At 47.9% G+C, this 12794-nt stretch overlaps 2 protein-coding genes across 3 annotated transcripts in view; both read left to right on the top strand.

Annotated features, from left to right (window-relative positions):
- KPNB1 (karyopherin subunit beta 1) overlaps positions 1–8032 on the top strand; it is a 23312-nt gene extending 15280 nt beyond the window's left edge. The window contains exons 12-19 of one of the 2 annotated variants that reach the window (XM_085318215.1): positions 583–727; positions 2559–2641; positions 3272–3379; positions 3634–3777; positions 3883–3988; positions 4345–4459; positions 5092–5253; positions 5820–8032. In XM_085318215.1, the coding sequence (XP_085174341.1) occupies positions 583–727; positions 2559–2641; positions 3272–3379; positions 3634–3777; positions 3883–3988; positions 4345–4459; positions 5092–5253; position 5820 (864 nt within the window). In that variant the 3' untranslated portion in view covers positions 5821–8032. Of the gene's footprint in view, positions 1–582; positions 728–2558; positions 2642–3271; positions 3380–3633; positions 3778–3882; positions 3989–4344; positions 4460–5091; positions 5258–5819 lie in introns of those variants that run through there. The other variant, XM_085318216.1, reaches the window with a different exon arrangement.
- TBKBP1 (TBK1 binding protein 1) overlaps positions 6268–12794 on the top strand; it is a 15552-nt gene continuing 9025 nt past the window's right edge. The window contains exon 1 of the mRNA XM_085318218.1: positions 6268–6319. Within this exon, the coding sequence (XP_085174344.1) occupies positions 6268–6319 (52 nt within the window). The remainder of the gene's footprint in view (positions 6320–12794) is intronic.

The following is a 12794-nucleotide window of genomic DNA, read 5'->3' as shown; positions in this document are numbered from 1 at the left end:
CTAGGGTGTTTCCCTTGGTCCTTCTGCTAAATGAGGTATGCTGCATAACACAGCACAAGTGCACTCACCAGGCTGTTCTGTTTGTATGTAGGGCTGCCTCTGCTCTCTAGAKATCAGAATTGTTTTTCATATACTTCAGTGCTAGATATATTTATGTAAACTTGCTTCTACAGCATGAAATTAAATTTAAAAAGTAAAGCTTACACGTGATCTGTWATTGACAATAAAAGATTGCTATCACATTGTTACAGTGGAAAATGGGCTTTGTTATAGGGCCAGATTTGGGCTGGTCTTGTTTAATGCCAGCTACAAATGGAATGCCCAGAGAACAGCCTATGCAGCAGGAAAGGTAAAGTCTGCTTGTTCTCTTGCTGGAAAATTGAGTGTAGCTAAAATGAATAGGACTTTGCGCTTGCACTGACAAAGCATATTTTTGCAGCAATAGAGTTCAAAGCAGTTATCTTCCCTTTTAGCGGCCTGGGGTGGTCATGAGCTTTCAGAACTAACGTAGGACATGTAAAGGAATAATTCATCCTAGTGTATATGGAAATAATTACAGTCTCTTTCTCCTTTCCCCACTAGAACGTTCTCCGGAAAGTCCAGCATCAAGATGCTTTGCAGATCTCTGATGTGGTGATGGCATCTCTGCTGAGGATGTTCCAGAGCACAGCTGGCTCGGGGGGCGTGCAGGAAGATGCCTTGATGGCAGTCAGCACCCTGGTAGAAGGTCAGTATTTCAGTGCAGGGCAGAGTATGGTGGTTGTGTTGGGGACAAAACTGGTTTGCTTTATTGTGTTTTGATTATATAGCAAAATATATATACATACATATATATATAGTTCTTGGTTTTGCTTGAGGTATGGTTTTGACCACACAGCTCACCACATCGATCTATGAAGCCYTGAGACTAGCTGATTGTTTGACTGTTTCTTGAATGAATGGCTTGTTTTCTGTTTGTTTCTGTAGTTACTGCAATACAAATTCTGACAGAAAATAACCAGTGCAAGTTTGTGCAGTGCCTAGCACAATGGGAACCTCATTTCTTCGTGCTGTTGCTGTACAGATTTAATATTATCTTAATGCATCATACTTGATGCTGCCTGTGACCCATTTCTGTTTTGTAGAGTTTTGTCAATGATTGGTTAATATTCATTGTTCTTGCTTAAGAAATCAGTGGCAGAGATCAGTGTTAGCATGAGTTACAATTTGTGAAGGAAAACAAAATCTGAGTTGTGGCATTCTAGGCCGTTTCAGCTTCATGATTCATATTTAGAACATGCTAGCTATGGCATGATCTTRAGCTCTAGGAATGTACTGTGTTGTCAATTATCATACGTGTGAATGTGAAAGTTAAGGTGCTGCTGAAAATCTGTAGGTAGTAATCTTATTGCCTAATATCCATCCTGCCCTGCCTCTTGCTTGTTTCTAGTTTAAGAAATTATGTATAAGTTGAAAGTGGTCTTGAGAGAGATTAGTTTGTGAGGAGATTCATATGAATTTTCGTTTGTACTTCTGAGGCTGTTGGCATAGCTAGGTTGTTCAAGRTCTGTTCTCCAGATTTCTAGCAGAGGTACATGCCTAGTTCTGACAATTCACAACAGCCTGGAACTGCAGCAGAGTTAGATTTTTTTTTTCCCCCTTTTATTGTCAGAAAGGGCTACTCTAGATTCTAATCTTTCGGAGAATATGTTTGTGACTTTGACGGGCACCCTTCTCTGGAAAACAGCCTATGACTGCTCTTGAAAATACTCAGCGGGCTTGAGTGAGCTACCTGCGAAGTCAGAGAGAGAGTTGAGTAGCATCATTGCAAGGGTAACTAGCAAGTCAAAATGAAAGCACATCCTTTTTATTCAGGGGCCTTTCCACTTTGGGTAGATAAGTTTGCATGCAGATCTTAGTAATTCAAATGAGTGGGGGAAGATAGGAGTGGCAAGAAGAGTAGCCACAGAAATCTTTTATTCTATTAAATATTAATTAAATATAAGCATCCTTAAGAGTGCCCTACTTGAGCTGCACTGAAGTGAAGAGATTGAACACTGTTTCCAAAAGGAAGACTTTACAGATGAAAAACAATGTGAATAGAATTAAGAATTTTCAACTGATGTAAAGTGATGTAAGGGTACTCCTATTCCCAAAGTACCGAATGCAAAGTGTAGAACCTTGTCTGATGTGTGCCATGATGTTCCTAATCAGTCTGCTCAGTGAGAAAGCTCTCAACATGCTTTCTGAGCACAGGAGGGGGTGTGTTTTTTTTGTTTTGTTTTGTTTTTTTGTTTGTTTGTTTTTCGTTTTTTTTATCTTCAAAGGCCTGCAAGGAACTAAGCTCTTCTGATTTTTGCTTTAGTCCAGATGGACCTACTTCAGTGATGCTCAATTTCTGTGTAAAATCTAGTGGAGAATCAATTTGTTGTTTCTGTTAAAACATGCAGGTACTGGATTGGGGTGTAATTTGATGGTAGGTTTCCATTTTGTAGAGCTTGAGGAAAAAGTGTTGTAGGCTAGATTTTTTTTTTTCTCTAACCAGAGATTTTCTCTTTTTTTTTTTTTTATGTGCACAGTCTTAGGTGGAGAGTTTCTGAAGTACATGGATGCCTTCAAACCATTCCTTGGCATTGGACTGAAGAACTATGCTGAGTACCAGGTAGAGGTCAAATCAGGCAGCCCTTTGTTCAAAATCTCTAAATTCTCATCTGCTCGCAGATGCTGAGTTCAGCAGGTGTGCATCTGTAAAATACCACAGYTTCTGGTGAAGAAACTAGAATTGGAGCCCCATAGATTTTTCTCTAATTACTGTCTGCATGCACAAACTTAGATTCCCTTGTACTTAATTCAGCAGAAGGCCTTTATTGACTTAACACCTGTGTTTTCACAGTGGCTGTGTATTAGTTGCCCTTGATGAGGAGAGAGGTTGCCACTGGCTGTGAATTTCCATTAGAATGTCAAGTCATGGTACTTGCTGTGGGGCTGGTATTTAGAACACCTGGCTGCTGAATTTGGTAGCAATTGTTCAGACMAAGTACCTGTCTTTAGTGTCTGGAACTCTTGTTCTCCCTCTTGGATAAATTTTGTCCAGATCTTCTTTGCAGCTTCTAACTTAAATGGTTAATCAAGCATGGACTCATCAGCTGTTACATGAGGGTCACTGTGCCTGGTGATTTTAATGGCTACAGCCCTTCACCACTACTTAGTGTTCTAATAAACTAAAGCTTCCACATAGGATGTGAAAGACTGACTCATTGGGTGGGTGTATTACTTGCTGTTCTATTTACAGGTTTGTCTGGCTGCAGTGGGCCTGGTTGGCGACTTATGTAGAGCCCTGCAATCCAACATCTTGCCATTCTGTGATGAGGTTATGCAGCTGCTCTTGGAAAACTTGGGGGTGAGTGTTTACCTTCTCATTAGCCAGTTAGTAACAGTTGGCTTGCATACTGAGAGGAAAGTGGGAGGTGGGAGAAGCAGAAGTGTTAGGCATGCTCTGAAGATCCCATGTTTGACAACTATACTGCTTACCATTTGAATTGAATCCAAATTTATTGAGAGTAAGGGTTGAAATTTCAAGTAAATGCCCTAATTTATTAGCTCTCCCCTTTTAAAAAGTGCAGCTAAACTTAATGGTGCTGAAATCTCTTCCAGAATGAAAATGTCCATAGGTCTGTGAAGCCTCAGATTCTTTCAGTTTTTGGTGATATTGCTCTTGCCATTGGAGGAGAGTTTAAAAAATACCTAGATGTTGTATTGAATACTCTCCAGCAGGCCTCCCAAGCACAGGTTGATAAGGTGAGCCAACACTACACTTAGCAATTCTTTCGTTAAAGCTGTAAGCAAGTAAGGCATATTTCATCAAGGATGATACTAAAGCATGGTTTCCTGTTGCCTTTCTAGTCTGACTTTGATATGGTGGATTACTTAAATGAGTTGAGGGAAGGCTGTCTGGAAGCTTACACTGGCATCATCCAAGGATTGAAGGGAGACCAAGAAAATGTGCATCGTGAGTACTCTGTCCTATTCTGTTAACTATGGCTGAAATGATAAATGGAGATAGGAAAAACTGTCCTTGAACAAGCTTTTTCATGAGAGTTGTCTCATTCATAGGAATATTCTTGTAAATTCCTTTGTGCGTGGGAGTAAATATTTTAACTGCCATGAGTAGGGAGTAGGTTTAGAACTCTTCACTGTAGCTCCTCTTGCTTGTGTGGCAGGGCTTCTCTGCCTTCCCTAGCTTAGAGAGCTCTTCTGGGATCGAATTCTGGCTGTCTGGGAGTATACTGGAAACCCTTCTAAAAGGACAGATGATTAAATGTGAGCTGTGTTTCAGTCTGCTAGAACAAARTTGTTTTCTTTCAGCGGATGTGATGTTGGTGCAACCCAGAGTAGAATTTATTCTGTCTTTCATTGACCACATTGCTGGAGATGAGGATCACACAGATGGAGTAGTAGCATGTGCTGCTGGACTGATAGGGTAAGCACACTAAACATACTTTAAAATTGACAGCAATCATCAGCTAGAAGTCTTTGTACAATAGTCAGAAAACTGCAACTTGGAATATTAARGCTATCTGAAGTATTTTAACATCATTTCTTACAGTCCAGAGTTAAATTCTTAAACCAAGATGTAAAGCGAAAGCAAAGGACAGTGCTCAGTAGTAAATGCAGGTGAGGTTCATTAACTGCTGGAGAAAACCTATAGGTACAAGTGAAAGCTATGTGCATGTTATTGAAAAATCCTACATCTGGAATTTCTAAGATGATGTGACACACTTTAAAAAACATATATACACATGGGAGGRTGGGGACCAAAACCATAATTCCCTATGTGTAGAGGAGCTCAGGTCTGATTCTTTTTATTTTTTTCTTGTTGAATTTAGAGAACAGTTTTTGGATGGGAGATTGAATGTCTCTGGTTAGTCATAATTTGAGGAGAAACTGTTTGGGTCTCCTGCTGCTGAAATTAGTGACCGTATGCAACATTTTGAAAAGGATATAAGTTGTGAGTCAGATTTCTTTCTGCTAGGAAGAGCTGATCAAACTGGTATTGGCACATCTGTTTGTGGCACTCAGCATCGAAAGCCCCTCTCTTTCTCTCTTCTCCAGGGATTTGTGTACAGCATTTGGAAAAGATGTACTGAAATTAGTAGAAGCTAGACCCATGATACATGAACTGCTATCTGAAGGAAGAAGATCCAAGACGAACAAAACAAAAACCCTCGCTACCTGGGCGACTAAAGAACTGAGAAAACTAAAGAACCAAGCTTGGTAAGGGATTCCACCTATCTCCTTTTCATGCTATGAAAATAATTAAGAAATCAGCTAGACTCATATCTAAAAGAGACACTTCACAAAAGGTTTCTTGTATGGAAGGTTGTTTTTTAGATTTATTTTTCTGTAAACAAGCCCCATCTGCAGCGTCGTGTATCAGAACAATTGCAAACGTTGAGGCGCACAGTGAAATGCTTGATTTTTCACAAGATGAGATACAGACTTGAAGGCTTCTTGCATTGTGAAATGCTCCATACTTGGAGCAGTTCAGCATTGTCATAGGCTGGCAAGTGCAGTAGTACTAAAGTCTTTGCCCTGGTCATGTCAGAGCCTTTTAAAAGGAGCAGATTGTAGAAGGTAGGCATCATAGCATATCTGCCTTTGGGAGATTAAGCCTGTTCCAGCGTTGCCACCCTACGTGGAGAGTTCCCTTATCCCAGTTATTTCACCTTTAGTCCTGTAAAGTTACTTTTTCTCTTAATGTTAGTCTTTTTTTTTTTTTTTTTTAAGTCTCCTGAACACAGGTTTTTATGGGTTTTTTGATTGACCCTTTTTGCTTGCAGATCTGTTACCATTGGGATGACACCTGAGACCCCCACTGGAAATCTCCAATCTTTTGAAAAAACCCGGAAGTGAGGAGTGTGCACGGATGCTGAATGTTTGGGAATGAGAGGATGAGTGAGTGAGGCTTGAAACACACCACATTGAAAATCCCGCCACAGCAACAGCAGCAGCGCTGTTAGTGAGCTGAGCACTGACTTGCGTAGAAAACCTGGCATCGGCCATCTTCGGGAAGAGGGAACGACCGATTTCTGTTAATGTAATAAGCAGTCTCTTCTTCCGACAGACTAGGACTAGCTTTTCTGTCTTGGCCAGTGCAGAATGGAATGGCCGGTTTGAGAGAGAGGAAACTAGGTTCAACTGTGGTGCTCTGTCTGAGGTCTGGCTTTGGCTGCTGGAGAGAGATGGAGCCTGGGTCTCCAGCCCGCCTTCTGTAACCTTTGCCACACGATGCTGTCAGTGCATGGGATAAAAGGAGGGGTGAAGGATTTTCAGTCTAAGAGTGAGTGTGTGTGAATGAGGCGGTATCCACATTCTCAACTTCAAGTCATTGCAGTTTCTTTTCCCAAAAAAGGGTTAGCTGTTGCATTTCATAAACTAACCGAAGTTCAGTCTACTGATGCAGCATAAGAGATGTAAAAAAGAAAAGAGGAAAAAAAAGGAAAGTCGCTCTTTAGGGCTTTTTTATTTTAGGGAAACACTGACGAATGTTCAGAGCTCCCGTTCTGAGTGACGCTTTTCATGATCTTGTTTCATCAAAGCGCCTTTCCTTCCTTAATATTGTTCAACTGTGAATGTAGAAATGGGGGAAAACTCTTGCGTTAGAGGGAATAGAAATAAATTGTCAAATGATTTCAGGCTTAAAAAACAAAAATATAAACATAAGTGCTCCGAATTGGCAGTGAGAATGCAAAGGGAAAGATCTCTCCTGACTTGTACTGTAGCAGCCTGAACACCCACAAAAATTGTGCCAAAGAGTTGAAAAACAAAATAAAACTTCAGGTAATATTTTTGGATTGCAAAATGAGGATAAATTCAATGTTCAAACAAAATCTGATAAAATGCCATTTGGAAACTGCTTGGCCTTTTGTGCTCTTTATTTGATCAAATTTAATGTGGTATTGGTCTCTTGCTGCACTTCAAAAACAAAAAAAGGAAAAAAATAAATTTATATAAAATATATATATACTGACTTGAGCTTACACAAGACGGCACTTGTAAAAGGTTATATTTTTCCACTGCAGTTGAAGATAAATAAAATGGTGTCAAACATTCCCCAATAATTCCTTTTTGTATTCTTGGTCTTTCCAGTAAAAGGGGAACCCATTAACAATTTTTTAATAGAGTAGTAACAGTCTGATGGGCAACTCTGAAATGAATTGGCTGTTTACTGCTTCTGTAATCATGCAACTCTTATTTTCACACGAAGGATCGGAATCTCTTGTTTCCTCTTAAATGAAACTTTTTTCTTTGAGGAATAGTCCCTTGCTTATCCTAGATTGTCAGCAATAAGCCAAGAAAAATGGAGAAGGTGCAGGGTTTGAGATCTTTTTTGTTTCATTTTTATTAATGCAGCTGTTGCTACTACCAGCATTTGAATCTGCAGTTTAACATGGGCATTTTTGAAAGCTCTTTGTGGGAGGGAGAGTAAAAAAAAAAAAGTCTTTAGTCAGTATTTTTTTTTAAAAAAAAAATAAAAAAGCAGGTAAAAATCTACTTTATTCCCCAGTTTCCTTTTGTCTGATCCTAGGATCCATTACAATGGAGTCCACTTTTGTTGCCCATCTGCACTGCAGCATCCACAATAGCTCTTGTACAGGGTATCAGATATGTGCCTTTCAGTGCTGGGTTCAGAATGCAGTCGAAGTGCCGACCTTTGAACCAGTGTAAAAATAATAATAATAATAAAAATCCCAGGCGTTTTGAGAGGAAAAGCTCTGTTAACTGGGAGAGCCAACGAGCTCCTGAACACGGACTAGGGAGTGGCCTGGGTCACATTTCTAGTAATGCCTTTTCTTTTTATTTTGTTTCTTGAGGTGGGGTGGGATTTCCTTTTAAAAAAAAATATTAAAAAAAAGCCATTCCTGAAGTCGGAGAGGGGGCGTGGAGGGAAGAAATCTGATCATTCCTCAGTGCTACCTGTTTCTGTCCTGTGTGGCTGTTCAGCTGTAGACAGCAGGAGAATAAAGTACACTGAGACAGTAGTGGAAACAAACCTGTGTCTGTCATGTTTGTTTTGGGAGGTTTTGTTTTTTGGGGCTTTTGTTCTCAGCGTAACCCTAAACAATACAGGCTTTCACGTGGGCAGGAGCATCCTGCRGCGCGGCAGCGAGAAGAAGCTGGGCTGCGCTTGCCGTGTTTGGTGCCTAGGCCTGGAACTGTTACCCTCCGATTCTGGTACTAGTGGGTTTTASAGGGAGGGCCGAGTTTTATATCATTTTTAAAGAGCTGGTTTCACTGCTTGGCAGACTTAATAGAATAATTTTTTTTTTCGTGCTTGTTTCAGCAAAAGCCTTTCTTAGCTCGCAGCCTGGGCCTGAGCGTGGCTGCTGGGGGAGGCCGGCCGCGCCGGAGTGTTGTGCTCTGGCGCTTCCATATCACGCTCTCTTCTTTCTCTCGGTCGACTGTCTTGCCAGGCACAGGTTGGGGGAAAAGTTTAATCTTTAAAAGYGCCCGTTAAGGCAATCCAGATGTTTTAGCTCAGAACCAAGCAAGTTCCTTGCTTAACCTGATTTTTGTCGATTTGTCAGTSTTTCCTAACAAGAAACCAGTGCTTTGGTGTTCGTTTGGCATCTGATAGCAAAGACCTTGATCTGCAGACACTYGAGTACTGTCACTGTGCCACCTCCCCATCGGCTGTTTTGACTTGTTAATGATGATTGGAAAGGACCCGATTACTAACAAACTGCTAGGATTGATTTATTTACCTTCTAAATAAAAGCTGCTTTATTTTTGTTTTCGTTACTTTTTGCTGCTTCTTTTTGCAGAGCCGCTGCATCTCCTCCCGCCAGCGCCGTTCCCCCGCGGCGGTGCTCAGCGAGACTGTGTGGGTGTGCGCGCTGAATGAGTGACGATCACCCGTTTCCTGCTCGGGGGAGCTGGAGGTGACAGCAGCGTGTCGGCAGCCGTATGTGCCACTCAAACGCGCAGGGATAACGGTGCCGTGCAAAACTCCGCCTGGGCACCGGAGCTCGGTCTCCTCTGTCCGTGATTGACYCGGTTTCGTGGTGATTTTTTATTTTTTTTTTCCCCCGTTCTCCCTGGCGCTGCCCGCCGAGCGATGGGTGCCTTGAGGTGAAACGCACCGAGTGCCGACTTCGCGGGGACGCCGTTCCCTCCCGCGGCGCCTGCCCGGCGGAGGGGCCGGAGCCGGAGGCGGCGCGAGGTGCTTGCGCACGGGGGGCGGCTTGTTTGGTTGGTGTCACAGCTCTGTTAACTCCTGCATGAAACTTCACGGTATTTTGGACCGAGTGGCCGGGGCTTTAGTTTTGCGGCTGCGTATTTAGCGCTGCTGTTCCCAAGGTGTCAGYGATGGGTGCGAGAAGAGCCGCTGCCTTCGCTTGCAGCGCTGGCGAGTTGCCCTTGTGACAGCTACTGAAGCGCGTTAAAAGAAATCGCGCTGTCGTAAGCTGTTCCAGGAGCGGTTTCCTGTGATTGAGCGTGATGGGAAGTGTCTGTGCTGCAAAACCCAGGCAGCGCTCAGCTCCGCGTGGCGGCCTGAGATGGCATCGTGCGCGCCTCTGCCCGGCGCGGGAGCGCAGCYGTCCTGCCGCGGCGCGTGCCGAATCGGGGCGCCCGGCTGGGAAACGTCTCGGTAAATCTTCCTGCTGCAAGGGAGCTCGAGCCGGGCGGCTGCTGAGCGGGGACCGGCGCGGTCGCTGATTAGGAAGGGGCTCCGGAGAGGGTTTTACGCTCGCTCGTCACGTGGTGCSGCTTTCCTCCGGCAAATGCTCGCCTGTAGCTGTTGCTGCAGATAGCACGGAAGACAGCGGTAGGGTTGCACGAGGATTTACACCCTCGCGCTTGCCCCCTGCCAGTCTGAGCTTTGAGCCTGCCTCCGGCTCACCGTGGGAAAGGGCACCGAAACCCTAGAGCTGAGGCTGCAAAGATCCACTGATGCAGCTCGCGGCGAATTAACGTAACGATTTTATGTACGCGTCCGTACAGCTGCCTCGGCTCTTTAGCAAAGCTGCTCTGCGCTCAGAGCCGCAGCTYTAGTGGAGTTGAAAGCGCTTTGCGTGCACTTCCTGGCCTGCTCGATCATAGCTTCCACTGGGGGTGCTAATATTAGCAMTCRYYTKSSMARRYGAKTGCTACCTCYGGAGCAGCCCAGCGCTCCGGGCTCAGCGCCGCGGCGAGGGCGCGAGTGGAGCGTGAGCCGAGGCAGCGGGTGCCGGGACGCGCTCGCCCCGTCCGGGGAGGCCTGGAGTTCTCCCGGCTGCCCCGTGCGCGGCCCCAAACCGGAGCGGAGCTGTGAAACGTGCTGAAATGGCAAGGGCAGGCGCGTCGCAGCGGGGTTGCTCTGGCCGCTGTTTACCGCGAGGGCCGGTGTTGCAAATGGAGTYGGGCTTGGCAGAGTTTTTACTGGAAACTTGGGCCCCCTTGTCCCCCCCCAGTAATCTGCTCGAGGTTCCTCAGCGTCCCTGAAAGACGACGTCCTCCGGCAGGCCGGGGTGCCTCGCGCAGCCGGCAGCCCRCCTCCGTATTGACCTCTGGGTCCGCGGCTCTCCCCTTCCAGCTAAGCGCCGCTGCGCGGCGGGGACGGATAAGCCGAGTGGAAAACGATCGGAGCTTTTCCKCTCTAAGTGGATGTGCGGCGGGATGATTAGATTCTCTCCGTAAAGATGCATCTGTGCTGGCCTAACCTCGGTGCTTAAAATAGCCCTTCTACAAATGTGTCTGTGGCTTCTGGTGTAAATCAAGCGAGTTTCGTATTCCTGCACTGGAGCAGTGTTTGCAAGCAAAAAAAAAAAAAAAAAAATCGCAGGTGGGTTTATAGGAGTCCTGCCCGTCCTCATCCCCGTGGCAGCCGGGGCCGGTGGAGGGGTTGGGGGCCCGCGGCGGCGGCGATGAGACCTTCGCCGGCTGCAAACCAGCACTGCTGGACTCTGCCCGTGGCGTTTGCAAGTGTCCCGTGCTGAGACGTGGCCAGGTTAATCCTCCCGCGGCGGGCGACACCGAGGAGGCCGGCGCCGCCTCCGCCTGAAGGGCGGTGAGTGATTTTCCTGGAGCGAGTAAAGCTTTTGATCCGGAGATCCGCCCGGCGCCTTCGTTCCCGGCGAACGTTCGCGTTCGGAGCGAGCGGGACCTGACCGCTGAGCGSGACGTTTCGGGGCGTCGGGGGCAAGCCCAAAGCGCGTCAGAGTTAAATACTTCAGTTGTCGAGTTAACGTGGAAACCCGGGAGAGGGCTGAGCCCCACTCCGCGGCTGCCGGCGGGCTCGGGGCGTCGAGGTCGCCACCAGCCCGGGCTCGTCCTTGCCCGGGGCCGCGGCGCCTTTCCCTGCCCCTTGCTCCGGGGAGGCTGCTCCTGATGCCGGGCTTAAAGCTTCGGGGAAACCGAGCGGAGGCCGCAGGACGGTCCGTGCCCCCCGCTCGCCTTCGCGCCCTGCGTAAGCCTCCTGGTGGATTCAGCTGCTGGGAAAAAGGCAGAGGAGAAGCTCCAGCCCCGGAGTGGAGCTGAGCTGCAACCCTGCAAGATATTTTCCTTGAGGCGCAGTCGTGCTGTGCTTGCGGCTGCCCGGGGCTCGCGGGGGCCTCGCGCCGTGGCCCCGGCGCTCTCCGAAGGGCACCGGGTCCCGGGTGCCGAAGGGCACCGGGTCCCGGGTGCCGCCGGGCGCGGGAATCGGCGCCGCAGCACCTGCCTCCTTCGCGCGTGTGCACGGGTGAAGACGAGCTGTTTCCTTTGCATCAAAATTAACTTCAAACCTGATGGGGGAGAAAAAAAAAAGCTTAATTTGCACTTCAAAGTGGCTTGCAGCAATCTGTGAGCATGTGCAAATCCTGAAAGGCTGCTCGTGTGCTTTTCTGGGGCCGTGGTGGCGGCAGGGAGCAGCCCCCCGTCTCCCTCTGCCTTATGTTCTCCYGGGCTAAGTGATGCTGTCCTGCATTTCGGAGCAGCGGTCGCGTGCTGCCAACCCCCGAGAGCGATTTGTCTTTCTCCCGCCATGCACCAAGCAGAACCAGCTCATTTCCTGGCAGAAATTCAGATGGAAATTTGTTGTGTTCTGCTCATAAAAGGCTATTAGCAGCCTTGCGCCCGTCGCTGGCCAAGAGCGGGGCCAGCAGCCGCCGGCGGCTCCTGAGAAAGGTGCAAAACAGYGACGCCGTGCCCGGCTCCTGCAGGAATCGCCCGGCACCTCGGGCCGGACCACGGCCGGCCGGGCCCCGCTCCGGAGCAGCTCTCGCCCGTGCCGCGGAGCGGGAGCGGCCTCGTGGCGGAGGCAGGTGGCGGGGCCGCGGGATCGCTCCCCGCTCCGACGTCTCCGCTCCTGCCGCGGCTGAGCAGCCTTCGAAGTCGCCATTTGGGAAAGCGCCTTGGTTTCGGCAGGGCCCGCCCGCAGCTCGGCACCGGGGTCCCGCCGGAGACGCCGGACGCGTCGTGGCCGGGCTCTGCCCTCCCCGCCGCCGCCAGCACGGAGCTGCGTGCGGCCGCCGCTGGCCCCTGGGGTCCCCCGGCAGCGCCGGGGCTCGCGGCCGGCTCAGGGGCTCGGCCGGCTCCTCTGCCCGTGAGATCGGATCCCCGAAACGCAGCTCGCAGAGGGGGAACCCGGGGCAATAGCGGAGCCGGTGGAAAGGAGAGCAGCTATTAATAAACCGCGTGCAGCAAAGTGCAAAAAAAAAAAATGTAATTCCATAATGGAAGCGTCTCCCAGAGAACAATTCAGGGAATAAGATGTTCTCAGGAGGGGGGGGCGAGCCCAGCCCCCACGGCGCTTGCCTGCCGGGCTCCCTCCGGCCTTGGCGCCCGCTCCGCAC

The sequence above is a fragment of the Rhea americana genome, unplaced genomic scaffold (assembly GCF_003343005.1).
Source record: "Rhea americana isolate MKP2758 unplaced genomic scaffold, rheAme1 scaffold_526, whole genome shotgun sequence".
Taxonomy (NCBI): Eukaryota; Metazoa; Chordata; class Aves; order Rheiformes; family Rheidae; genus Rhea; species Rhea americana.
Note: the sequence above shows the minus strand (reverse complement) of the source record. Positions and strands in the feature narration are given on the sequence as shown.